General features: G+C 47.9%; 1 protein-coding gene across 1 annotated transcript in view; it reads right to left on the bottom strand.

Annotated features, from left to right (window-relative positions):
• EPHA10 (EPH receptor A10) overlaps positions 1–22,154 on the bottom strand; it is a 37,053-nt gene extending 14,899 nt beyond the window's left edge. The window contains exons 1-5 of the mRNA XM_047085748.1: positions 22,049–22,154; positions 20,079–20,143; positions 18,684–19,362; positions 12,246–12,401; positions 11,355–11,705 (exon numbers count right to left, since the gene is read on the bottom strand). Coding sequence (XP_046941704.1) covers positions 11,355–11,705; positions 12,246–12,401; positions 18,684–19,362; positions 20,079–20,143; positions 22,049–22,154 — 1,357 coding nt within the window. The remainder of the gene's footprint in view (positions 1–11,354; positions 11,706–12,245; positions 12,402–18,683; positions 19,363–20,078; positions 20,144–22,048) is intronic.
• Positions 22,155–27,778: the final 5,624 nt, after the last annotated feature.

Here is a 27,778-nt window from a genome sequence, read left to right as displayed (position 1 = left end):
TACTCAATGGTGGAAAACTGAAAGCTTTTCCTTGAAGATCAGGATCAAGGCAAGGATGTCCACTCTTAACACTTCTAATTAACATAGTACTGAAGTCCTAACCAGAGAGCTTAGGCAAGAGAAAGAAAGAAAAGGCATTCAGATTGGAAAGAAAGAAGTAAAATTATTTCAGTCCACAGGTGACATAACCCTCTATGTAGAAAATCCTAAAACTTCCACAAGACCCTGTTAAAATTACTAGACGAATACAACAAAGTTGCAGGATACACCGTCAACATGCAAAATCAGTCCCATTTCTACATATTAACCACGAACAATCTGAACAGGAAATTAAGAAAACAATCCCATTAACAATTGCAGCAAAAAATTATAAAATATTTAGGAATAAAGTTAACCAAAGGAGTGAAAGACTTGTACACCGAAAATCAGAAAACATCGCTGAAAGAAATTAAAGAAGATACAAATAAATGGAAAGACATCGTGTTTATGGAGTGGAAAACTTAATATTGTTAAAATGTCCAGGCTATCCAAAGCGACTTACAAATCCAATTCAATTTGCAACAAAATTGTTTTTTGCAGAAATAGAAAAGAAATCCTAAAATTGATACGGAAAATCAAAGGACCATGAATAGCAACATGATCTTAAGAAAAACAAGGCTGGAGGCCTCACACTCTGACTTCAAAACACTGCAAAGCCACCATAATCCAAACAGTTTGGTACTGGTAAAAAGACAGAAATGCGGGCCAACTGAACAGAATAGAGAGCCCAGAAATAAACCCTCACAGATATGATGAAATGATTTTCGATAGGGGTTCCAGGCCCACCCAATGGGGAAGGGACAGTCTTTGCACCCAACAGTGCTGGGAAAACTAATTGTCCACATGCGAACGAAAGAATGAGGTTGGATCCTTACCTGATACCACATACAAAATTTAACATGAAATTAATTACAGACCTAAATGTAAGACCTGAAACCATAAACTCCCAGGAGGAAACATACAGGGAAGCTTCATGCCATTAGATTTGGCAATGATTTCTCAGATGTGACACCAAAAGCACAGGAAATGAAAGCAAACATAGACAAATGGGATCCCACCAAACTTAAAAACATCCTCACAGTAATGGGAACAATCACCAAAATGAAAGGCAACCTATGAAATGGAAAAAAAAATATTTGTTAATCATATATCTGATAAGGCGTTAATATCCAGAATATATAAAGAACTCCTGCAATTCAACAACAACAAACCTACAAATAACCCAATTTAAAATGGGGAGGGAATTTGGATAGACATTTCTCCGAAGAAGACAGACCAATCACCGATAAGCACATGAAAAGATGTCTAAAATCACTAATCATCAGGAAAACACCAGTCAAAACCACAATGAGATACCATCTCAGATCTGTGAGGATGGCTACTGTCAAAAACAAAACAAAACAGAAAATAACAAGTGTTGGATGTGGAGAAACTGGAATCCTGTGCATTGTTGGTGGGAATATAAATTGGTGCAGCCATTATGGAAAACAGCACGGAGGTTTTCCAAAAAATTAAGAATAGAACTACCCTATGATCCAACAATCCCACTGCTGAGTATACATCCCAAGAAAATTAAATCACTATCTCGAAGAGACATCTGCATTCTCATGTTCATTGCAACATTATTCACAATAGCCAAGATATGGAAATAACTTAAGTGTCTGTTGATGGATGAATGAATAAAGAAAAGAAAATGATGTATATAAAGGGATGTTATTCAGCCCATAAAAAAAGAAATTGTGCCATCAGCAAAAACATGGGTGAACCTTGAGGGCATTATGTTACGTGAAAGAAGAAAGACAAAGACAAATACTGCATGATCTCACTTATATGTGGAATCTAAAAAACCTACATTCATAGAAACAGAGTCGATTGGTGGTTGCCAAGGGCTAGGAGCTGGGGAAATGGGAGACGTTGGTCAAAGGGTACAAACTTTCAGTGAGAAGACGAATAAGTTCTAGAGATCTAATGTACAGCATGGTGACTATAGTCAACAGTACTGTATTGTAGGGGCACCTGGGTGGCTCAGTCCATTAAGCTTCTGACTCCTGATCTCGGCTCAGGTCATGATCTCACAGTTTGTGGGTTCGAGCCCCACATCGGGCTCTGTGATGACAGTGCAGAGCCTGCTTGGGATTCTCTCTCTTCCTCTCTCTCTGTCCCTTCTCCGCTCACGCTCTCTCTCTCAAAATAATTAAATAATAAAAATTAAAAAATAAATCTTAGGGGCGCCTGGGTGGCTTAGTCGGTTAAGCATCCGACTTCGGCTCAGGTCATGATCTCACAGTTCGTGGTTCAAGCCCCGCGTCGGGCTCTGTGCTGACAGCTAGGAGCCTGGGGCCTGCTTCAGATTCTGTGTCTCCCTCTCTCTCTATTCCTCCCCTGCTCATGCTCTGTCTCTCTCTGTCTCAAAAATAAATAAAAACATTTTTAAAAAAATCTTTAAAAATAACAATATCGTATTGTATACGTGGAAATTGCTAAGAGACATCTTAAGTGTTCTCACGACACACACACACTTCCGAGAGAAGATGCTGGAAAGGCAGCTATATAGGTGGTTTCAGGACTCACAAAAGGTATCTGGAAATGAGATGGAGACCCAAGAGCCATCAGAAGGGGACTGGATGAAGCTTCCCAGGAGGAGGCACAGAAAGAGAGAAAGAAAAGCTTTTAGGAAACATACATTTAATTTAAGAGGCAGGTTAAGGAAGAGGAGCTTGAACACGACGAGCCAGAGAGAGAGCAGGAAAGCCAGGAGCAAATGAGATCACAGAAGCCCAGGGAAGAGAACATTTAAGAAGGTTCCCTCCTGAGTCTTCTGGTTATTAGCTTCCAGTCCATGAGCAAGAGACTCAGTTTCCTCATGTGTAGAATGGAAACAATTCTGACCTCATTAGGCTCGCTGTAAGAATTTTATAAAGTGATGTATATGAGGAGCTTAGTACAATATCTGACACGGAGCAAGCGCTCCATGCAACTTTACTAACTAGAAGAGCCAGCGGTTGGCAGTATCATTTGCTGAGAAAGGACAGGGTGAGACTAGGATTCAAAGCGCCCTCTGGCTTTAACAATGTGGAGGCTCCTGGTGACTTTGGGGGATTGAGGGGAAGTAGATACCAGGTGGCTATGGGACAGGGCCCATGCAGCTCACTCTTTGAAAAGTGCATGAACATGGCTTCCGGTTTTAAATGGTAACCATCTAGCAGCCCCCACCTGCAGTCTCTTCCCAATTCTGATGAAAACAGAAAGGTACAGAAAGAGTTGAAAACTCAGAACATCAACGTAAGCTAGTCTAGACAGCTGAATGCCAGAATGGGGGAGATATGCCACTCCACCTATGAGAAAGCCGGTGGAACGGGACTGAAAAGTGCAATTGTCGTGAAGCCCCAGGCTATGCTGCCCACAGAGTGACACGGTCTCCCATCCTAAAAATAACCTGAAAGATTTTTTAATCCCTCCTCCCACTGTCTGACCCTTACAAAAAGGCAAGGTCTTTGTCAACAGGACAATGCACAGCCATCACTCTCCTGCTTGGTTGCTTTGGAGGAAAAGTGTCCTTCCGTATCCCCCAGGAGTGCCTCTCGGCCTAAATCCACTGGGAGATGACAGCTGTCAGAAGAGACGTGGGTTCAAGGGGAGAGGAGAGAGAAAACGTCCCAGGATGGCACAGACCCTTGCAGATACGGATGGACAGCAGAGATAGGAAGAGGCCAGGAATGTCGTGTTTTGGAGCTACATTTGTTGAAAGCATTAGACGGCCATACAGAGGTAGGCGACGGTTCCATTTCAGACCCACAGAGATACGTTAGATGAAAGCCTGACAGATCCTGAGACCGGAGCTCAAAACCGAGCCCAATGCCCTCTCCTGCTGTAGGTGGATCTGTGATGAAATCCAGCCAGCACGGGGGACCGAGACCACCGAGACCACCGAGAGTGGAAAACTATTCAACAGCCATGTCCCCCCTTCCTGGCCTGTGGAGCCCAACTTCTGATTCAGGGTCTACTGTCTCCCCCTGTAATTCCGATTGTTCTAAGACAGCTGTGTGGACTCACTTCCTGTGCCAATGACTGCGGTCGGGCTTATCATCCAGTTCTGGCTGATGTAAGGAGAAAGCAGCTAAGGGGAGGACGGACTCTGGAAAAGGTTTCTTGTTCTTAAAATGATACCTACACGAAAGAAACAGTCCTTTTCTTCTGCTCTGGATGGTAAGGATGTGATGTCTGGAGCTACTGCATCCAACCTGCCACCATGAGGGAGCCAGCCTATGTGACAAGGAGTGGCATAGCACAGTAGAAAGACACAAAGAACCTGGGTCCTTGAGGACCCCGATGAGCTGCTGAAATAACCATGCTCTGACTCCACTCTTAGGTACGCTGAGAAATCATTTTCAGCGAAACATCAGCTGGGTTGAGATTTACTGTTACTTGCAGCTGAAAAGCCTTACAAACCAACCCAGAGGGCAATTCACACATGGGGTTTTTTGGCAAACACCAGCCATCTCCTTGTTCAAGAACAAGGAAAGAGAAAATGCCAAAAACATCAGGCATGTGAGAAAAACATTTCAGAATAAATGAATGGTAATATTATTTCTGAAGATTCAGGAGGCGCAGCTTCTTAAGAGGGATTTAGTGTGACAGAGAAACAAGAAAGGCGACTGTCTGGCATCCTCGAGAAGATGAAAGAAAACACAGCCTCCGCAAAATGGGAGCAGAAGACCATGAAGGAACAACAGGCAGAGAAGAAAAAGAAAAAAGATGAGGCGAGGTAAAAGCAGAGGAGGTAAGCAAGGAGGCCTGTGGGGAAACTACGTGTGCATTAGGAAAACTGAAATATTTAAAAAAAATTTTTTTAACATTTATTTATTTTTGAGACAGAGAGAGACAGAGCATGAACGGGGGAGGGGCAGAGAGAGAGGGAGACACAGAATCGGAAGCAGGCTCCAGGCTCTGAGCCATCAGCCCAGAGCCTAACGTGGGGCTCGAACTCACGGACCGTGAGATCGTGACCCGAGCCGAAGTCGGACGCTCAACTGACTGAGCCACCCAGGCGCCCCAGAAAACTGAAACATTTAAAAGAAAATGCACCGCAGGGGCACCTGGGTGGCTCAGTGGGTTAAGTGTCTGACTTCGGCTCAGGTCATGATCTCACCGTTCACGGGTTCGAGCCCCCCGTGGGTCTCTTTACTGACAGCGCAGAGCCTGGAGCCTGCTTCCAATTCTGTGTCTCCCTCTCTCTCTGCCCCTACCCTGCTCACAGTCTGTCTCTCTCAAAAATAAATAAACATTAAAAAAAAAAAAAAGAAAATGCACTGCAAATACAAGGAATTTTAACAAAATCACAAGCAGAATGGAAACACCAAGCAGACAATAAGAAGAAACAGAATTGAATAATGTGTTTCATTTATATATGGAAAAAGCGAGAGAAAAACTACGGAACAAAAATAATACACAATGCTGTAGGGTAGCCAGGAAATAGTTAAAATGTTTACCATATCTTCGACAACAAAGAAAACTCAAGAACTACTTAAAAAAGGAAAAGCTGTGCAAACCTCTTTCTCTAAGCATGGAGCAGTAAAATCAGAAACAGAAGAAAAGCAAATCGTCCAGAAATGAAAACACGTTCTCTAAAATAAATCTAGGCAAAACTACAATACTAGAAGAAAACACAGGTCTAAATCTCCATGACCTTGAACCAGGCAGTGGTTTCTTAGATATGAAACCACAGGCACAGGCAACCAAAGACTTCATCAAAATTTAAAACCTGGAGCTTCAAAAGGCACGACTCAAAGTGAAAGGTGTCTGCCGGAGGCATGACGGGGAGCTGGGCAAAACAGGGGAAGGGGGTCAAAAGACACAAACTTCCAGTTATAAAATAAGGAAGTCCTGGGAGTGTAATGTACAGCATGGTGACTATCGTTACCGATACTATGCTGTATATTTGAAATTTGCTACGAGAGTAGGCCTCAAAATGTCTCATCACAAGAAAAAAATGTGTAACCACGTGTGGTGATGGAAGTTTACTAGACTTACTGTGGTGCTCGTTTCACGATCTATACAAATACGACTCATTACGTTGTAACAGAAACAGACATTAGGTTATATGTCAATTATACCTTGATTTTCTTTTTCAAAAAGTGACCGACAACCCACAGAGTAGGAGAAAATCTTTGTAAATCATATATTTGATGGGGGTTGTTATGTGTTGCACTGTGTCCCCCCCACAAAGATATGTTGAGGTCCTAGCCCCCAGTACCTCTACAATGTGACTTCTTTTGGAAATAGGGTCTTCACAGTGAGATTCAAGTTAAAATGGGGTCGTTCAAGTTGGCCCTAATCCAATATGAACGATGTCCTTATGGAAATTTGGACACAGAGACAGACACTCACAGAGGGGAGACAATATGAAGACACACAGGGAGAAGAGTCATGTGCCTGGAACAGGCATCTACAAGCCAAGGAAGACCAAGGACTGCCAGCAAACAGGAGGCTAGAAGCAAGGAAGGATCCTCTTCCGGAGCAGAGAGAGCATAGCCCTGCTGACCCGTTGATTTCTGACTTGTACCTTCCAGAAGTGTGAGACAAGAAATTTGTTTTAAGTCACCTGATTTTCAGTACTTTGTTACAAAAGTCCTAGAAAACGAATACAAAGGTCTAATACCCAGAATATATATATATATATATATATATATATATATATATATATATAATTTTTTAAGTAGCTCATAACTCATTGGCAAAAAGAAAACCCAGCATATGAAGAGATGTTCAGCATCTCTAGTCATTAAAGAAATGCAAATCCAAACCACAGGGAGATACTGCTTCACATCCCCTAGGGTGGTGGTAATCAACAAAACCAGTAACAAGTGTGGGTGAGGATGTGGAGAGACTGGAACCCTTGCACACCGCTGGCGGGAAGGTAAAATGGCGCTGCTGCTTTGGAAAACAGTTTGGCAGATCCACAAAAAGTTAATTAGTTCCAGAAGAAGATAAAAAGCCAACCGTACGTCTCAGTTCTAGAGGCTGGAAATCCCAGATCAAGATGCTTACAGATTTGTTTTTAACAATTTTTTAAAAAAATTTTAATGTTTATTTACTTTTGAGAGAGAGAGAGAGAGAGACAGAGTGTGAGCAGGGAAGGGGCAGTGAGAGGGAGACACATAATCTGAAGCAGGCTTCAGGCTCTGAGCTGTCAGCACAGAGCCCGAGGCTGGGCTCAAACCCACAAACTGTGAGATCATAACTTGAGCCAAAGTCGGACGCTTAACTGACTGAGCCACCCAGGCGCCCCAAGATGCTTACAGGTTTGTGTCCATAGTACTCTGGTAGAGTTTCTCCTCCTGACCTACAGACACCGTTTCTTGCTGTGTCCTCTCCTGGCCTTTCTTTTGTGTGCACAGAGCAGCTCTGGTGTCTTCCTCTTCTGTAAGAACACCAGTCCTATGGGACCAGGGCCCCGTCCTTAACATCTTGTTAAACTTACTTACTTCTTTAAAGGCCCTATCTCCAAACACAGTCACATTGGGAGTTGGGGCTTCAGCATTATGAATTTGGGGAAGACGCAATTCAGTCTATAACATCACATGACCTAGCGATTTCACTCCTACACAGACACTCAAAAACAGTGAAAACATGTTTTTACAAAAACATGTACATGGATATGCATAGCAGCATTAGTCATGATAGCCAAAAAGCAGACACAGCCCCAAGTCCATAAACTGATGCATGGATAAACAAAAGTGTGGTATACAATGGAATATTACTCAGCCATATAAAGGAATAATATACTGATACATGGACAAACCTTGAAAACATTATGCTAAACAGACAAAAAAGGCAGACACAAAAACTCACATGTTGTATAATTCCATGTGCCTGAAATGCCCAGAATAATCAAATCTATAGAGACAGAAAATAGATTAGTGGTTAGAGGGTGCTAGACAGGGCAGGAGGAATGGAGAGAGTAACTATTAATGGGTTTCTTTTGGGGGTGATGAAAATGTGGGCTGCACAACCATGTGAATATATGAAAAAGCACCAAATTGTATACTTCAAAAGGTATGTGAAATTTTAGGGCATGTAAGTATCTCCAAAAAAAGTGACAATACTAATGAGATGTATGATGTATAAAAACATACTGGATGTGACCAAAGTTATACTCAGAGGAAAATTCATAGGCTTAAAATATTAAAACTAAGCACTGAACTCATCTAAAAAAAAGGCTTCAGGAAAGCAAGAGGGTGGTGTTAATAAAGATAAAATCATAAAATAAATGACAAAAGTACAGAACACTGGAATTGATTAATTCAAGAACTGATTGTCATAACCAGTAAAATAAACTTCCAGCAAGGATAATTAATTAAAAAGAAATCACAAGCACATGACATGAAGAAAGAAAAAGCACAGTTACACAGATACTGAGGAAAGTTTTAAAACGTATGTCTCTAGGGGCGCCTGGGTGGCGCAGTCGGTTAAGCGTCCGACTTCAGCCAGGTCACGATCTCGCGGTCCGTGAGTTCGAGCCCCGTGTCAGGCTCTGGGCTGATGGCTCAGAGCCTGGAGCCTGTTTCCGATTCTGTGTCTCCCTCTCTCTCTGCCCCTCCCCCGTTCATGCTCTGTCTCTCTCTGTCCCAAAAATAAATAAACGTTGAAAAAAAAAATTTAAAACGTATGTCTCTAGGCTACTGAATTAGAAAAATATCAAAATATTTGCTACGAAAACACAAATTAACAAAACTCATTCAAGAAGTATGGAAAAGATTGGGAATATCATTAAAGTTTCCCCCAAAGAAAGTGCAGGCCCCCAAAAGCAGTTTTGCATGCCTTCAAAGAATGATAATTATGCTATTTAAATTGTTCCAGAGCAGAGAAAAAGAAGTTTTTTTCTGATGCCTTTTCCAAAGCCGGCAAAACTTGACAAATGCTAAAACTTGACAAAGAACACAATAAAAAAAGCACTAATCTCTCTTATAAATGTACACGGAAAAATATTAAAATATAAGCAAATGAATTCAGCAAAATATTAGAAGAATAATACACTCACATACAGTAGGGTATAATCTAGGAGTGCAAAAAGAGCTCACACTGAAAAATCCATGAATAGAATTCATCATGCCAACAGCTCAAAGGAGAAAAAACATTTGGTCATCTTGAAAGATGCTGAAGAAGCATTTTATAAAATTAACATTCCTGATTTTTTTTTTAAGTTCAATAAAAAACGAAAGCATTCTGGGGCACCTAGGTGGCTCAGTGGGTTAAGCGTCCAACTTCGGCTCAGGTCACGATTTTGTGGTTCCTGAGTTCAGACCCCACATCAGGCTCTGCGCTGACAGCTCGGAACCTGGTGCCTGCTTCAGATTCTGTGTCTCCCTCTCTCTCTGCCCCTCCCCCACTCACACTCGGTTTTGGCCTCTCAAAAATAGATAAACATTAAAAAAAAATTTTTTTTTAAGTGAAAACATTCTATGGCCAAGGGGCTAAAAGCATGGGGAGCTCTGGTGGTTGACAGACCTGAGTTCAAAGATGTGTGTCTACTTACTAGCTGGGTGACTTTAGACAATTCACTTGTCCTCTTAGGCCCCAGCTTCCTCATTTGAAAGATGATTAGGGGCGCCTGGCTGGTTCAGTCGGAAGAGCCAGTGACTCACTCTGGGTTGTGAGTTCGAGCCCCACATTGGGTGTAGAGATTACTTAAATATTTTAAAAACTGAAAGATGATTACCATTCCATTTAAACGAATGAATGTAGAAAATCATATTGCAAGTTCCAGCACCAAACACAGAGCAGCATTCAATCAGTGGAAGCTTAGTATTTTTATTAATAAAAGGAAACAGTATCTCAACACGATTTTTAAATCCATCTATATCAAAATAGGATGTTAATATGAAATACCAGATAAAAATCTCATATCACATATATTATACAAAAGGGATTTTATAGTAGATAGTTCTAGATATGGATAGAGAGATAAGAAAAAAATGTGGAAGGATACACTCCAAGATATTAATAGTTGTATATCTCTGGGTAATAGGATTATGGGTGCTTTTTTCTTTCTCAATATTGATTTTTTACATGTAAATGGAATAACAAATGTTAAGTCATAATCGAGATAGTAAAAAACAGAGCAAAACTGTTATTCCAAAAAACCAGACAAATTGGAAATCTCTCCCAAAAGGCAGAGAAAATGGATTAAGAGCTAAAAATGATAAAGCGAGTGACAAGATTTGAGAATCAGAAAATGGATGTACAACCTAAGGCTTAGAGAGATTCTTAAGAGAGATATTGGAAGCTATCAGAAATTCTAGTCAAAGCAATAACTGAAAAAAAGTATTCCCCAGGAATACCAAAAAAATGTGTGCAGATCACAAGTTTTACTATGTAGCAGCCAAACTCAATGGAAAGAGTTCAATATTGGTCAAGTTTTATTTTCACTAGTAGGTGAAAGAATCACACACACACACACACACACACACACACACACACACACACACACACGCTACTTACACAAGAATAAAAATCACCCTGGCCTCAGACTTCTCTGCAATACAACTGCTAGAAGACGGGGAAGTCGAGTCACAAACCAATCAAATCTCAGGTATGAAAAGGCTCAGAAACCACACGCACTTTCTTGCAAAGGGTACTTGAAGGATTGCGCGAAGGTGCACCCCAGCTGGGTGAAAGACAAGTAAAAGTAATTTTCGAGAGTGGGGATGGTGTAGCCTAAAAGGAGTGTAGGTCATCATTTACTCCTCTCTAGTCCAGACTCAGAAATGTGACCGCTCCGTGTTGACTAATGACTTCTATCGTCCCTACGGTCTGACCCTAAGTGCTTCCTTGCTCTTCTCCGGGACCAGGAAAGAGGGTGACCGATGCTGCAGGGATGGAGGCTGCGGGCTGGGGGCGGGGGGGGGGGGAACAACACGACAGAACCCCTCTTTCTGAGACAGTAAAGGAGGAGAGACGACTCTGCCCTTCCTGCTGAATTTTTTGAAAAGGGACAGCAAAAGGTGGCGAGGCTCTCCGCTCTTTCCCGCGGGAGATGAGAGGCAGGGCAGCCGCGAGCTGGGTGCGGTGCCAGGCTCTCTGCGAGGTCGGGAGCAGGGGCGCCCACTGCCTCCCGCGGACTCCCGGAAACGCCCGCAACCGCTCTGGCCCGGCGGCACCGCGTCACCCGCGTCCTCAGTCCCTCCCCCGGGGCCCTCGGGCAGGGCTGGCGGTCTGCGGGGGGTCCCCGCCGTCAGGGACGTCGGTGGGGGCCTCGCCTCCGGGGGAGACGCGGGGAGCCCGCTCTAAGCGGAGAGGGGCGCGGGTGGCCTTACCCCCGGGCCCGGTGGACACGGTGACCTGCGCGTAGGTGGCTCCCGCGGCGGCAGCCGGGCCCGACACGCCGTTGAGCGCCGCCACGCGCACCGTGTAGCGCGCCCCGGGCCGCAGGTGGAGCAGCGTGGCGGCGCGCTCCCGCAGCCCGGCCTGGCGCGGCACGAAGGCCACGCGCGGCCCGCACGGCTCGCACGCGCCCGCCGGGCCCTCGCGGCCGCAGCGCAGGCACAGCAGCGAGTACGTGACGTCCGAGCGGCCGCCCGAGTCGGCGGGCGGCAGCCAGCGCAGCCTCAGCGCCAGCGGCGAGCGGCTCAGGCTGTACTGCAGGTCCCGCGGCGCCGACGGCGGCCCTGGGGGGCGGAGCGAGCCGGGGCGGGGGGGGGGGGGGAGGTTAGTGAGGGGGGGGCAGAAGGGGCGTGGAGGTGGGGGGGGAGGGACTGGGGGGTAAGTGAGGCCATTGATGGGGGAGAGACGGAAGGGGACGTGGGGGCCAGTGAGTGGGGGGAGGGCCAGGGAGGTGGGAGGAGGTTAGCGAGCGGGCGGACGAGGATGGGGGTGCGGGGCGCAGCGCTGAGTGTGAGGGGCGGGAGCCCCCCTCTGGCCCGGGCGCAGGGTGAGGTGAGGGCGTGGGGGGGGGTGGTCCACTCCACGAGAAGCCGGCCTCATCCCTCCGTCCTCTGGACTCTTGCCCTGGTTCTTCCCACCCAAGGCCCGGGCCCCATCCCCACCCCCGGCTCCCCTCCCTCCACCCCGCCGTCCGTCCGGGTCGTGGCCCCCACGCCCTTCCCACGCTCACCAGTGCGGAGCCCCCTGCCCTCAGCAACCCCTCCCCCACGCCTTTATTGACTCCCCCCTCCCCCTCTGCGAACGCCTTCCGGAGGGGCACTCACGGGTGCAGGAGGCCGACGGCGGGTCGGTGGGCGAGCGCGCGTAGCTGTCCTGGCACACGCAGAACGTGGAGGCGTTTTCCAGGGCCCGGCTGTGCTCTGGGCACGGGGAGCAGAGCGGCCGGCGCGAGGACAACTTGTAAAACCCTGGGGGACAGGCTGCGGGGCGGAGCCACGTGAGGAGGGGTCTCCTCCACAGCGTGTCTCTCCCCCCACCTTCCTGCCTGCCCCATTAGGGTGACTTTAAGTCCGGGAACTGTGCCCGGAAGGGAGTCTCAGCTAGTCCAGTAACAGCCGCGTGGGATGGCAGCTCCCGACGTAACCCAGGGCTACCTAATCCTTAGCGAGCGCTTAATGTGTGCAGAACACTAGCGTTTTACCTTTAGTAATTCGTTTAATCCTCCCAACAGTCTGTGAGGTGCGTCCTTTATCGTCATCTTTTTAAATGAGGGAACTAAGGCTCAGAGAGGTTCAGTAACTCGCCCAATGACCCACAGCTAGTAAATGGTGGGATTCCAGCCCAAGCAGACAGCTTTCGGAGCCCGCACCATGCTGCCCTAATTAATGCCCACTGGAAGAAAATAAGCCAAACTCTCCAGTCTTGATGTGAGCCCAGAAGAGAGGTGCCTCCAAGGGGTATTTCACAGCTACCCAAGGACAGACACCCACACACTTACAGTGACACACACACTCACTGTTGTCAGAGCCCATCCTCCCACCACTACCATCGGGGGTTCGTGGCATCACAAATCCTCAACTGATGCACTTGGTTCCAGTTTGAAAGTGGAGCCAGCCAGGTGTGGGGGCTGGGGGCGGAGGGTGAGAGTAGACTGAAGGAAGGTGAAGTTTCTCTACTTTTGGTCTGGACACCCTCCCCAGTTACTTACTTTGCTTCTGTCACTTCTCCGGGCTCACCCAGAATGCAGGTTGTTAAGAGCACAGGCTCTTTATATCCGAACAACCTGGGTTTGCGCCTGGGTTGTTTACCACTTACTTGCTGTTGGCCTTGGGCAAATTGGTTGACCTCTCTGAGCCTCGGGTAGAACACCCACCTCAAAAAGGTTGTTGGAGGATTAACTGAGGTGAAGTGTAAGCCGCTTAGCCCGGCACAGACAACACGTACACAACAGTGGTAGTAATTACTGTTCCTCCGTCACAGGCCTGAAGTGGAAACGGCTGAACGCCCACTCGAAAAAATGTCTCACCAGCTGGGCCAGGTGGCAGGGAGGCAGTGGCTCCTGGCCCTCCTCTCAGCTTCTGGGTGGTTCTCACCTCCCTCCCTGCACCCACCAGGCCTTCTTGCTACTTTAGCTGGTTCCGGAAGGCTGGCTGCTCTCCAACCCCAAGAAGACACACACAGTACAACAGAGGGGATGCAGACTAGCCCTCAGGAAGGATTTTCAGCCTGTCTGGGAGAAGAGGGGAGTAAGCTGCGGGTTTCTCGTTATCTGGAAGGCTTAGGCTTTGGAGGTTCCACCTTGCTGAGTCCTGGGCAACACAGCTTTGGGCAGGGCCTGTGAAGCTTCAGAGGCTTTGGAAATAATCTGCCTTCAGAGCAGAGCATGGCACTCACTAACATGGTGGGTTGGTGACCAACGGCAACCCCCGCTGGGACTCGGATGGCCTGGGTTCCAGTGTTAGCTCTGCCCCTTTCTATGCCTCTCTGGCCTCAAGAAACCATCAGTCAAGTGGGGATGATAACCTTGGCCTGCCCACCTCTGTTGTGAGGTCAGAGTGGAGATCTGTCGTCAGGATCTCCCAGCAGTAGGGAAAAGTACCAGGGGCTCCCTTTCTCTGCGTGTTTGGGACATCCACTGTCCCAGAGATGTGTGTCCCAACGGAGACCGAGGTGGTTATCTCTACTTTGACAGACTCTGTTTAGAGGAGGTTTGTGTGGAGGCTCAGACTCATGAGAGCCTCTTGACTGCGGGCCCCTCCCTGTCTTCATCAAGGTCAGAGGCAAATGTCAGAGATCACCTAGTTCAACTCCCGCCGGCCCGGTGCTCCGGCACCTTTCCTAGAAGTAGCCACAGTCTCTGCTCAGAAATGGGGAGCCCACCTTCTTCTGAAGCTGCCTCTGCTGAGAAAGGGCTTCCTTATATTTAGTCCATATGAGCCTCCCTGTCTGTAACCCCCCTCTCCTGCCACCCCACCACAGGGTCTCTGTGTGCCCGGGGGAGCCTTAGAGAATATTTGCTTAGGTCCCCCTGCTCCAGGGCACTCCCACAGAGATTGGAAGACTCAGGTTGTACACCCTGATCTCCCCCACCCCCCAAAACCCTAGTGACCGGGAGAGGGTAAATAAAAGAGAGAAACAAAAGGGAGAGAGAACATCTTGGTTCTATCCCCTCCACATCGGTCTACCTTTAGAGAAGGCTCTGTACTCAGCTGTAGAAGGCACTGGAAGGCCTTCACTTTCTGAACACAAACCTGAGCATTTCACTTCCCTTCTTAAAACCTGCCAGCACCTCCCCAATGCCAACCACCCCGCCCTTGCCACACTGAACTCTTCGTTTCACACCTCTGGCTCTTGTCCTGTAATGTCTCACAGCCCTTTTCCTTGGCAAACTCCTATGTTTCTCCAGACCCCAGTTCAAAATAATAACTCCCTTAAAAAATAAAAATAAATGGGGGCGCCTGGGTGGCGCAGTCGGTTGAGCGTCCGACTTCAGCCAGGTCACGATCTCGCGGTCCGTGAGTTCGAGCCCCGCGTCAGGCTCTGGGCTGATGGCTCAGAGCCTGGAGCCTGTTTCCGATTCTGTGTCTCCCTCTCTCTCTGCCCCTCCCCCGTTCATGCTCTGTCTCTCTCTGTCCCAAAAATAAATAAACGTTGAAAAAAAAAAATTAAAAAAAAATAAAAAAAATAAAAAAAAAAAATAAAAATAAATGAAAAAATAAATAAATAAGAAAGAGAAGAAACAGGAAAAAAAAAAAAAAACCTCGCTTATGAACCTCTCCCTGGCACCCTCCCCAGCTCCCCATTCCCCAAGGCAGAGATGATACCATTACAAGTGGCTTTTTGTCTGGTCTCAGCTTAAGTCAGAAGGAGGACTGGGTTCCTGAGCGTGTGTGTGTGTGTGTGTGTGTGTGTGTGTGTGTGTGTGTGTGAGATTGCCCAGAATGTGTATCCAAACCCCCTCCTCCAGACCCTGATCCATTCATTGGATGATTTTTTTTTTTTAGCATCTACTATGAGTCAGGTGCTCTGGAGCTAGGATCTAGAGACAGAGTGAATGAAACAGACCAGGATCCTACTGTCCACTGGTGCAGATGCCTTCCTCCCACGTCACAAGGAGAAGAGAGGCTGTCAGTTGGTAAGTCCCTCAATGTCCGGCCGTCAAACCGGCGAACCTCCCTCCACACCCATCTTTCTTCTCCCCGTTCCTTCTAGACCTAGAGGAAAGGATGAGCCACCTCCTGTTGGAGGCCTCCAGCCCCTCCTCCTTCACTCTGGGTCCTGCCCCCTTCTCCTCCTCCCAGACTATCTTCCATCACTCATATGGTTCCTACTTCTTACATTGCTCCTTCTCTACTGCTTCCTCCCGGTGACAGAACAGAGGAATGGAGCGGTAAAAGTGGTCCATTTGGGGTGCAGGCAGGAAGGGCACGATGTACGGAGTATTAAAAAACAATGAAACTGACGAAAACATGGCCCGATCTTGGTTAGCAACAAGTGTCAGCAATTCTAAGCCATGTCAGTAATAAAATACATCCCCCCTGGGGCAGACCACTCCCACCACCCCCTGCTTGGTGCCCCACTGGCTCCTTCCCTCAGCATATCAGTCAAAATCTCCTCTCAACCCAATGTCTTCCTCAAGATACCACCTCCCTCTCCTCCCCTTTCCAATCCAGCCTCCCAGAGACTTTGCGTGTGTTCCCTACTCTAGCTCCCCAACTTCCTTCATCCCCCAGCCTCCTGGCAGCCTGGTCTCTCTCTCTGTTACTCAACAGAAACTGCTTTGGCCAGGGCCACCAGGTGGACATTGTCCAAACCTCACCTTACCTGACTGCTCACCAACACTATAAGCCGTTCCCTCCTGGACCCCTCCGCCTCCCTTGGCTGCCAAAAATAACACTCTCCTAGATCTTCCCCAGCCTCTGATTCTCCCTCAAGGTCCTTTTTTATGGGCTTTGATTCTCCTACTCCCCCTTAAACCCTTAAATACCGCTGTTCTATGAGGCTTCATCATTGGCCCTCTTGCTTCTTACCTCGCCTGGTCTGTCCCAACCGTACCCACAGCTTCAAGTAGTATCTCTCTCTCTCTCTCTCTCTCTCTCTCTCTCTCTCTCTCTCTCTCTCTCTCTCTCAATCTCTCTCTCTCTATCTCTCTGTTGCTGAGCTCCAGACTCACTTTCTAGCTACCTCCACTTGATGCATCCCAGACACCACAGATTCGGTGTCCATCGATGTCCTGTGATCTCTACCCCAGCAAATGATCCTCTGTCCATCCAATCCCCCAGAAGTAAATGAATCAAAAAGGACTCTTCTTTTCTCCTGTGTCACATGGTCACCAAGTGCTGTGGAGGCTGTCACATCCATCCTCATCTCTCAATGACCTCTGCTACTGTCTCACTTCAAACCATGCGTTCTTTCTCCTGGACTGTTGTCCCATCTTTCTTATTTTCTACCCCTTAATCCTTCCTTCCTCAATTCTTTCTTTGTAATTACGGCTTGAGTGATCTTTTGAAAATACAAATCTGAACATGTCAGACCCCTGCTTCAAAGCCTCCCCATTGGTCAACAGCATATAGTCTCAGCACTTTATCCTAAAGTTCAAGGCCCTTCATGATTTGTTCCTGCCCCTCCCCAGCCCCATCAGCCCTCACACCCCCAAATGCCCTCTGCCCCCAGCCCCACTCATGCTACATTCCCTCCTGCCTCCATGCTTCTGCAGACAGTCTCTTAAGTCAGAATGCTTTTATTTGCCTGGAAGAAAGGCCTTCTCACTGTCTCTCTCCATGCTTAGATTTGGGTTCTCCCTTCTCCAGGCTTCCTCAATTCTCTGTTGATATGTATCACACCCTATGGTTACCACTCCTTCACTCAATACATTTCCATGGGGCACTTACCACATCCTGTTATGGATACTGGGGCTGCTAAAATGTGATACAACCATTGCCTGAAGTCAGTCACTAGTCCAGTGGTGGAAACACACACAAGTAGATCACTACGTAGCATGGGGTAAGTGCAGAAACAGAGATTGCAGTCAACTGTACTTAATTTTGTTTAAGCAACAAGTAGAGGTTGCAGTGGGTGCTGGAGAACAGAAGTGGATCCTAACCCTACTTGGAGAGTTCAGGAAGGTTCGTGCCTCCAAGTCCCTTACTAATCCATAAGTTCCCACCAGGAAAGAGATGGTGACATTCATCTAAATATATATAATAAACCCTCCCTACATGCACTTGGCAAGTTCTCAACTCATATCGAATGGACAGTTGAACAAAGGAGTGACATTAAGTTGAGTCATTTCCTCCTCTGTCTTCCCACCTCTATATTAATCCCTCCATTGGATCACATATCACCTTGTGATTTTTCAATTTTTATGTTTTCCATCTATAGAGCTTCTGAAGAGTTGAGACTATCTCTGACTCATTTCTGTTGTCCTGGCACCCAGAAAAGGACGTGGCTTAGCAGAAGCCTCTCTTGATCTGTCTACACTAAGGGTACACATCCATACCCCATCTTTACCCTCAGTCCTCAGAGCCACAGATAGGGGAGAAAAGGAGAGGTCTGGCCCGGTGCCCACACAGACCTGAGAACCCAACAGAGCCCCCACATGAAGGGTCTCCCTCAGGGGGCACTTTGACTCACAGTTCGAAGAGTTGGGTGGGATCTTACTAGTCATCTAGCACAACCTCTCAGTCTTTCTCTCCAGCTCAAGAATCCCCTGCCAGACCCTGACTTGCATATTATCAGTGACAGGGAGCTCACTATAATGTAACCAATCCCCCTAGTCCATAGCTAGTAGAGTTGGGCTGCTGTATCATTTTTCTTTATGCATACGGGAGGCAGCATGGCGTAATAGAAAGAACTTGGCAGTTGGGCAAATCTGGTTCGAACCCTTGTTCCCCATTTACTAACTTTGCAAGCGAGGTGCTAATCTCTCTGAGCCTCCGTTTCCTCATCTGTGAAATAGGGATACTGGTGACTTACTTTATTGCCAAGAATAAATGAGACATCCTTTGCGAGGTGCTTATCGTAGTGCCTGAAATATAAGCCCCTAATGCCCCCTTATATGGAGTCAAATTCACCTCCTCGTAACTTCGTTCAGTGGGCCTGGCTGGACCCGCTGGAAAGCTCCACAGAAGGTCAGGGCTCTGGGCTCCACAGCCCACAGCTGCTCCACTCCTCCTCCTGCCTCTTTGGTCTACGGCACACTCTCTCCCAATTGCCACCTGCGCGCTACGCCCCCACGCCACGCCCCCTCGTCCGCTGAATACCTTCACAGATGTCACCACGTTCCTGGAATCCCGCACTGCAGCTGCAGCGGCCCACGGGCACCAGCCATTCACCATCAGCGCCACAGTGCATGCGCGGGGGGCTGCCGGGCTCCCCTTCTGAGTGCGCCACGCACGTTCCCGTCACCTCCACCAGCGTGGAGAAGGCACTCTCAGCTGCGGTGGCTGGGAACGCCGCCAGGCCCCGCACCGTCGCGCGGCACTGCTTGTAGTAGACGCGCACAGAGACCAGCGCAACGCATGCGCCCACGTCCTGAAAGGCCAGGTGGAAACCCCGCCGGCTGAGCGGACCGATCTCGCGCACCTCTGTGTTCAGCTTCATCTTGCGCTCTCCCAGGTCGCCCTGCGTGAAGCTCTCATCTGCAGCGATTGTATCGATCTTGCGGGGCCGGCTGCCACCTGGGCGGGGACGCCCGCGGCCCAGGTCAGCCTCTGTTTCCAGGTAGTAGACGTTGAAAGTCTCCTTGCAGGTGCCCGCGGCGCCCGGGATGCTGCTGCAGTCGCGCAGTGTGAACTGCAGCTCCACGAAGATGCGCTGCCCGCGGCCACGGCTGATCCAGCCAGTTTGCAACCAGTTGTCCTGGTTGGGCTCCAGCACGTTGCACACCTGGTATGTGCGGATCGGACGGTCATGCTCGTCCACGCCGCTGATCTCCTCCCACTGGGGAGGAGAACAAAGATGTGGGAAGCTCAGAGCCAAGGCGCCCCCAGGAGGTGAAGCCCTGGTGGTGTCTAAAGCTGAAAAACCCCTTCCCCATCATCTCGCATTCCACACACACCCCATCCCCCTGAAATTATAAGATGCAGAGCTGGGAGAAACGTTGGAGACAAAGAGTCCAACCCTTAATTTTATAGGTCGGGAAACTGAGGCTCCAGAAAGAGTGATTTGACTGGATATGAACATCGAATTAACAGCAGAGCTGGGAATAGTGTCTGAAGTCTCCCGGCTCTCCACCAGGTGCCCACACGGGGACCAGGCTGCAGTCATACAGCCACATCTGCCCACCCCCACCAAGTTTCTAAGCCACTTTCAGGATTTTAAATCTTGCTCCTTCTGTCAATCCATCAATCAGCAACACTGCTTGGAGGACCTGCTATGTGCAAGACACTGTCCAGCATTGGCTCATCTAGATGACACATTTCTGTTGCTAGACACAGTCGGTTTTCCCCTCACTATCTCTCTTTTTTTTTTCTTTTCTTCTTAGACTGACTGAAGACTCAACGTTTTCTAATAGGCCACTCTGGCTTGAAGCCAGTGCCGCTGGAGATCACGTGCTCTGAGGAGCATTTTGATCTGCTGTAACCACAAAGAGCTAAGGAATTGAGTCTCAGACCACCAGAAGATTCCTGGGAGAGGGAGAGAAAGGTTACACTTACTCCATTACTTGGCAGTGCAGTCCAGCCCAACTCAGCCTGGGAGGCTTTGGAATCCAGGAGGATGACTAGGGAGAGGAAGAACAGAGATGTCAGAAAGTCAGAAGGTCAGGAAGGTGGGAGGGACGCTTTTGTGAGTTCGTTGTAAATTTGCTGAGGGAGCAGAGACAAATTTTTCCCACCCCGTACTTTCCCATGAAGGCGTGGGGTGTGAGTAGCTTGAGTCCAGAAAGAGGTAGCCACAACAATTAGGCAAGGAGCCTGTAGCAGTTTCCTGTGGTTGCTGTAACAAATCATCACAAACTCTGTGGCTTCAAGTATCAATTACTTATTTATTCTCTTATAGTTCTGGAGGTCAGAAGTTAAAAATCAATTTCATTGGTTAAAGTTGGGCTGTCAGCAGGACTGGTTCCATCTGTAGGTTCAGAGGGGAGAATCCATTTCCTTGAGTTTTTCAGCTTCTAGTGGCCACCTGGATTCCTTGGCTTGTGGCATCCTCCGCCATCTTCAAAGTGCTTCACTCCAGTCCTTCTGTGATCAAGTTGCCTTCCCTCACTGACTCCTTCTGCTTCCCTCTTGTAAGGACCCTTGTGATTACATTGGGGCCATCCAAATAATCCAGGATAATCTCCCCATCTCAGGATCCCTAACCACATCTGCAAAGTCTTTTGCATTTAGAATAAGATTGATTGGTTTTGGGGATGAATTAGGATGTGGACATATTTGGGGAGTCATTATTCAGCCTGCCAGAGTTCATGGAAGTACTCTTAACATTGGCTCTAAGAAAGGAGTGGTGGTGTCAGTGAGCCCCCCTTTCCGCCTTCTAGGCTCCCTAAATTATAACTGCATGTCAAGAAGAGACAGAAAGTGAGCATATTAGAGGATTTCTGCATACATCCTGAATTCATTCATACTCAGGGGCTCATCTGAGGTCTGAAGCCACCAGGGATGGAAGAGACTAGAACCTTTTTAGTTTGACTCTTAGGGGCTCTGGGGAAAATGAGTGGACTCTGCCAGCAGCAGGAGAAATGAAAATTTCTTCTCTCCTGCTCTTAGTATCGGTCCCAAAGAAGCATTGGTCTGGATAGCACAGCAGCAGCTCAGAGACAGGAGCCCAGGCCATCTTGAAGTCTTGGAAGATTACAAATCTAGAGCTTAAGCAAGGGGGTGGGGCTCCAAGGTGAGGGTCTCTAAGAGGGTTGGCTCCAGAGGCATCAGTGACAATAAGCAGGACCACCGACAGCTTCCTGATTTTGTTATAACCGACAGCACATCGGAATTGCATATTGGCGTCAGAGATCCAGCGCCCCAACCCCCCGGTCAGCGCTTTAGATTCCAGCTCCTCAGGATTCTACACCTGGGTATTACGCCTCTGGATTCAGTTGAGTGTACGGCTCCCCCAGATCCAGAGGCAAGGCGCGAGCCCTGGTACCGCAGGCAGCTCCAAGCCCAACAGCGCGGACCGCTTCGGGTAGTCTGCGCTCCAAATTCAGCACTGCGGACAGCTCCCTCGCCAGCACGTCGGGCTACTCCCGGACCCAGCCATCCCTCCCCTACCAGCGCTCCACCTCCTGCCTCGCGGTTCGGGCTCCATCCCGTCGTCCCGTACTTCGATCTCACCTCCACACCTCCCTGTCTCCTCTGCTCTCTTCATCTCCCTGCCCCCACACCTCCCACCTCCAATCGCTCAGCCTGTCCGTCTCACCGGCACCTGAACCGCCGCCTCTGGCTCTCACGATTCCTGGTCTCTTTCCTTCCCAGCCTTCCAGGTCTCCAGCCCGATGTCCTTAGCTACCTTTGCTTAGCTACCTTTTTCTCTGCCTCTTTAGTTCTTTGCTTCCCGCTGCCCGCTTGCCTCAAACCCCAATACAGACTCCAGTCTCTCTATACGATTCCTTCCCTCAGACCCCCAGTTCTCCAGCCTCCTATCTTTTGGCATTCCAAGCTCCAAGAACAGCCACCAGTTTCCTCACCTTCCTCGGCGATCCCGGGCCTCCCTGGTCCCAAAAGCAACGCCAGACAGAGCGGCATCAGGCAGACGAACAGGCGCAACGGATGTGGGCCCGCACCGGTCTCCATGGTCCGCAGACCGAGCTGTCAGTGCGGCGGCGGCTCAAGCCGCGCCAGCCCCAGCACCGCTGAGCAGTGCCCCCAGACCCTAGCTCCTTCTGGGGGCGGGATCTCGCTGGTTACCGTCATCCATGGGGGCCAATCACTAGGCACCGCCGCGGGAAGTCCACCAATCCCCGCCAGCAGAAGGTGGAGGGGTGGAGTTTCATAGGCCAGGGGCGGAACGGCGAAATGGAGGGGGGAAGGAAGGGGTCCCGCCAATCTCCAAACGTGGGGGTGGGTAGCGCTGAACGCTGGTCTGGCTCCTGGGGAGGAGGATGAGCCGGCGACGAAGGTCCAGAGCGCAAAACCTTAGCCTCTCATTCCCGAGAAGTAGACAATGTGGGCGTGGCTTAAAGAGGGGCGAACCTCGGGGAGGCCGCGACACTTGCAGCCTCTGAGCTAGGCTGGAAGCTCCCTTGTTCCCAGGACTTTCAAGGGGTTTTGAAGCCTGATGTCCCGACCCCAAGCTCTAGGGAGCTCCTCTATCTACAAGCCCTTGGCTTCTTCCTGTGTCTGAGGCTCCTGGTGTCTTATGGCTCAGTCCTGCCCTCTTCTCTCCCCGCCCTCCTCACACAACACACACACACACACACACACACACACACACACACACCGGCAGGAGGAAGGGGCTAAGGCTGACCCTGGGAGCTACTCTAGAAAGGAGAGCAAAGTGGGAGACGGAGTCCCACCCTACCAGCAGCGCTTCCGAGGTTGGGAAACCATGTGGACGCCAGGATGGGGCGGTGGTAAATTTTGCATGAACGATCCGTTCCTCAGGTTCCTGCTCTTGCTGCCAGGACACAGGCAGCACTCTGCACAACTACCCTTTTCCCCAGTCTGCTCAGAGCCTGGAGTTCCCCCCCCCCCCCCCGCCTTGATAATCCCTCTCCGCCCATCCCAGGGGACTGGGAAGGAGCTCAGCGGCAGGGACTCCCAGGGGTCTGCGAAAGAGGCGGAGCAATCCTCGCGGAGTTCAGCCAGCGCTGGGGAAGCTGCAAGGAAACGTGGAACACGACCTCTATCTAGTGAAGGTCATTTATGTGCAAGCTGAGGGTTTAAGGCGTTGGTGGTGGGAAGGGCTGGAGCCCTCCAGGACGAGGGAGGCGGCTATTGAGCGCCACCATCTGGGCTGAACTTGAGCAGAGAAAGCTCCACCCACCCTGTGGCTTTTCAAAGCTCTTTTCTTGGGGGACCCAACACCGCTCCTTTATGGTGGCTAAAGCAGCCTGAAGAACCCTTGAAAATTAATGAGTCGTGTATCCCCATGACCTGCCTGGCCTGAGTGTACATTTTGTGTGTATGTATATGCTCCTTACCTTTCAACCAACACTCCCTGAGTGCCATGCTCTGTGCTGAAAATATCTGGGTGAATCTCTGTCTCTGCTACAATCCATACCTCCTTGGGGGTAATAGATAATGAATAATGAAAATTGCTGGCATCGTAGACAACTGGCCACTTACAAGCCTCTGAGCTAGACTGGAAGCTCCCTTCCTGTGTCGTGTGTGTGTGTGTGTGTGTGTGTGTGTGCGCATGCGCATCTAGTATGTGTGTGTTTATGCACCCTTGCTCACAGACATACTTGCTGGACAGCAAGAAGGAGGAGTGGCTGGGAAGAGTTGGGATCCTTTGCCGGTAAAAAGAAAGGTCATCAGGAGGGGCTGAGGCTCGGACACCACAGGACATCGAAGCCCGCTGAGAAAGCAGAAGGAGGTGTGGCATCCAGCTGTTCTTAGATGCAGGTAGGGTCTTTGAAATCAGATCTCCCTGAAGAAGCGTTCTTACACCCCTACCTCCTTCCATCTTCATTCTTCTCACGCTCAATTTTCCCCTCCCCCTCCACCCCCAGCGTTGGGAGTTGGTATTTTTAGAAGCTGCTTAGAGACCCAGGACTCCTTTCATTTCAGAATGAGTCCTCACTCCACTACCCCTCACCCTTCTCTTCAAAACCGGGTCCCATCCCTTATGCAGTCTCTAAGGCGCCAGTCACAGCTTCTTACCTGCGCTCCAGGGACTTCAGCCCAGAGGTTCTGGCCCTGTATGCTAACACAAAATGCAGACTCCTTAGGAGCCTGGAAGGATCATTCAGGAGCCAAGCATATGGAGAAAATTATCTGGGGAAAGCCATACAGGATGCCCCAACAAACCCCTGGCTGTCCGGAGTCTGGTTCTCATCCTCTCCCACCACATGCATCTGTAGCCTCCTTGGGGAAATTGCCAGATTGAGACCCTAGCAATGGGGGAAAGAAGAGGAAAAGAAGATTTGAAACAATCCTTCAGTCCTTTTCTTTCTTCCTCAGAACAATTCATTTATAATAAAACCAGGACAGAGATGCCTCAGTGTATAAGGATATATGCAAATCAGCAAGATCTTAAGAGTGCCTCCAAAGCAGACTCCACTCAACCAGGTGACTGCTGAATAGACACCTAAGTGAAGATATTCAAAAGGGCCTTAGAAGGAAACTAAGCTGTTTTACTGTGAACTTAAAGTGCTGGGGTCCAGTCAACCAAGGGCCAGGTTAGATTCTTCCCTGGAATAGCCAGTACAGGAGTGGGGTGGGGGTGGGGTTCTGGCATAGTGCTGAACTGTGAGCCCACCTGCCAGCTTCAGCCTGTAGAAAATTTTCTGTCCGTGGTGCTGAACCTACCAAAGTCTGGACCGTCCATTTTCAACTGGACCTGGGGCCCTTCTGCTGCCCTGCTCTAATCATCGGCCCAGGGCTCTCTGCCTTGTTCCTCCAGCCTATAACCCAGGCCTAGCTATTTGCACCTCCAGAAGGTAAGCAGTCTTACTTCATGGAGTAAGAGTGGAGGAAACTGGCACCCATCTGGAAACTCCTGTTTTCTCCTCTGCTCCTCCCCAACCCCATGTGAGGCGGCATAAAAGGGATGCTTCTCTCTACTTCTACTCTCTGCAGCATGATGGGAAGAACACCTGTTGGAGCTGAGCAGCTTAATTCAACATCTAATTGTTTATTAGAAGTGATCTTCCAGGAAGCCAATCCAACTTTACTGCAACTTCCATTTCCAAGTTACTGAAAGTTATACATCTAGGGGCTGAAAATTTGATCTCTTCCTTTTGCACAGATCCAGAAAGTACATTCATCCTGGCTAGACAGAGAAGGTCATCTCCTCCATGGAGAAGACTAAGATTGCTTCAGAGAATCAGGGCCAATCCCTCTCCTCAGAAAAGAGGACAAGGAAGGAGCAAAGAACAGTGGCAAGCCCTACTGCTCAAAGGGACATTTCCAATTTGTCTCCTTCCTCTTCCGGTCTATCTCCTACTCCCCAGCTTAAGAAAAATAAACATCCCCAAGGTGAATTATTTTCCAGGACAATAAATTCACAGGCAAAAATAAGATGGAGGTTATATACAAGTGTTTACATTGTATTTTTCTAAGATAAAGGAAATATAAAATATTGAATTCATTGACTTTGAAAATTAAGCAGCAAAAACCTTTCATTAATACAAATATTCAGACTTTATGATACTCTGCTTCTTCCTCTGTAAAATAAGAGTGAAAATACTTCAGAGTTATTGTGAGGTCAGAATATAATATATCCCAGCACATAGTACTTGGCACATAGTTCTGGTATGTTTTATTATTCAACTTCATGGTTAATTAAGGTGAAAAACAGAAAGAAAAAAGTAAAGGATAAAGAAAAGTTAGGCGGTAAGATAGGAAGAGAGAGAGATAAAATTAGAGAGACCGTCATAGAGGAAAAGACATAATGAGGGATAAAGAAGGAGACAGTTTGTTGAGATGAATGTGACTAGAAAGTACGAGAGCCTGAAAGAAATGTGCTTGAAGAGACAGGAGTGTCATCAGGGTTGGCTGGCTGGCCAGCTGCCAAGTGCCCTCAGAGGTGACACTTACCTTGGTGAATTAATCATGGTCCAGGATCATAAACTTGACTTTAACAGCACTAAGAAAGAACCTATGAGTTGAAGGGTTGGAAAGTAGATCGTACTAACTCAGCTCCAATATTGCTATCTGATTCAAAGAACCAATGAATTAATATACAATGAGAAATGGAACTGCCAAGGAAGCCAGAATTCTCACATTACCATGTCCAGCAAATTCTTCCTTTGTAGGAAAATGTGCATAGGAAGCCAATTTATGACGCAAAGGCTGCTTTGAGAGTGTAAGGGGAGGCAGTTGGATGGTTTAAATATTTGAGGGCATCTTCCCAATAGGGATAAACCTGCCACTGGCACCTCAGTGACTGTACGAAGGGCCAGGGCTTGGAATGGGATCTATCAACATATGCTTCTCTGACTATTTTTAAAATCCTAATTTTGTTTCTGAAGAGCTCATTTTGAGATTGAAGCAGACCTTTTAAATTTAAATGAACAAAGTAATATAAACTGATAAAAAATTTTGTAAGTAAAAAGTAAAGATATCCATTAGTACTACCCTCATATAGTCCCATTTCAAATTTTAAACATGTTAATAGATTGATATGTACCCTTCCTGATATTGTCTATGCATACACACACACACACACACACACACACACACCTTTACAGAAAATATATCTGTTAGTGAGGTAAATACTGTTGACTACTCAATACCTGTCTCTTTTATATTTTTCATTGCTAAGAAATCCCCAGTTTTGTTCAGATGTTCATCTGCTACAGTCCTTTGCTCAGAGAAGATGACCTTCTCCCCAAGTTCAGGGATGAATAAAGATTGTTATTGGTTAATCATTGTCATCCCATTCCATGTGTCAGGGTTAACTTAAGCATGGGTATGTAACACAACCCTGGCCTTCTGAATTAGAGATTCTGGAAAAGGTTTTCTCTCCTAATAGAAGGAATTGCCTAACAGGCAACATCCCACTTCTCTGCATGTCATATCTGCAATTGACACCTGAAGTGGCTGCAACCATTTCAACATGATGAAGACAGAGATATCAACACTTTGGTAAGATTTTTCAGTTGTAGTAACTGGAAACCTAACTAAAATTGGCTTAAACAAAAAATGGTATTTTATTAATTTTATTCACATTATTTTATCAGTGTAACTGAATGAGCTAGATCTGCATAGAACAGCAACATTTTGCATTGGGATTGTTCTGGAGTTTTAGCTAATCACCAAACTTGGATTCTAAAAAGAAGTGCAGTTGAAATCCTAGAACTAGGGGCGCCTGGGTGGCGCAGTCGGTTAAGCGTCCGACTTCAGCCAGGTCACGATCTCGCGGTCCGTGAGTTCGAGCCCCGCGTCGGGCTCTGGGCTGATGGCTCAGAGCCTGGAGCCTGTTTCCGATTCTGTGTCTTCCTCTCTCTCTGCCCCTCCCCCGTTCATGCTCTGTCTCTCTCTGTCCCAAAAATAAATAAACGTTGAAAAAAAATTAAAAATAAAAAAAGAAATCATAGAACTAAAAAAATACAATAACTGTATGTAACAAAATGGGTGGATTTAACATAAGGTTAGACACAACTAATTCTAGGAGTAATAAGCTGAAAGATAGGTTAGTATACAATATCCATACTGAAGTATGTAGAGAGAGAAGAGAATAGAAAATATAGATAAGAGAGTAAGAGACATATGAGACATAGTTAATAAGCCTAAATACATGGAATTAGAAA

Source organism: Lynx rufus, unplaced genomic scaffold (genome assembly GCF_022079265.1).
Source record: "Lynx rufus isolate CCGP_SWC_20201006 ecotype Redwood Valley unplaced genomic scaffold, mLynRuf1.p SCAF_2, whole genome shotgun sequence".
Classification (NCBI taxonomy): Eukaryota; Metazoa; Chordata; class Mammalia; order Carnivora; family Felidae; genus Lynx; species Lynx rufus.
This window is presented reverse-complemented; position numbering and strand designations above follow the sequence as displayed.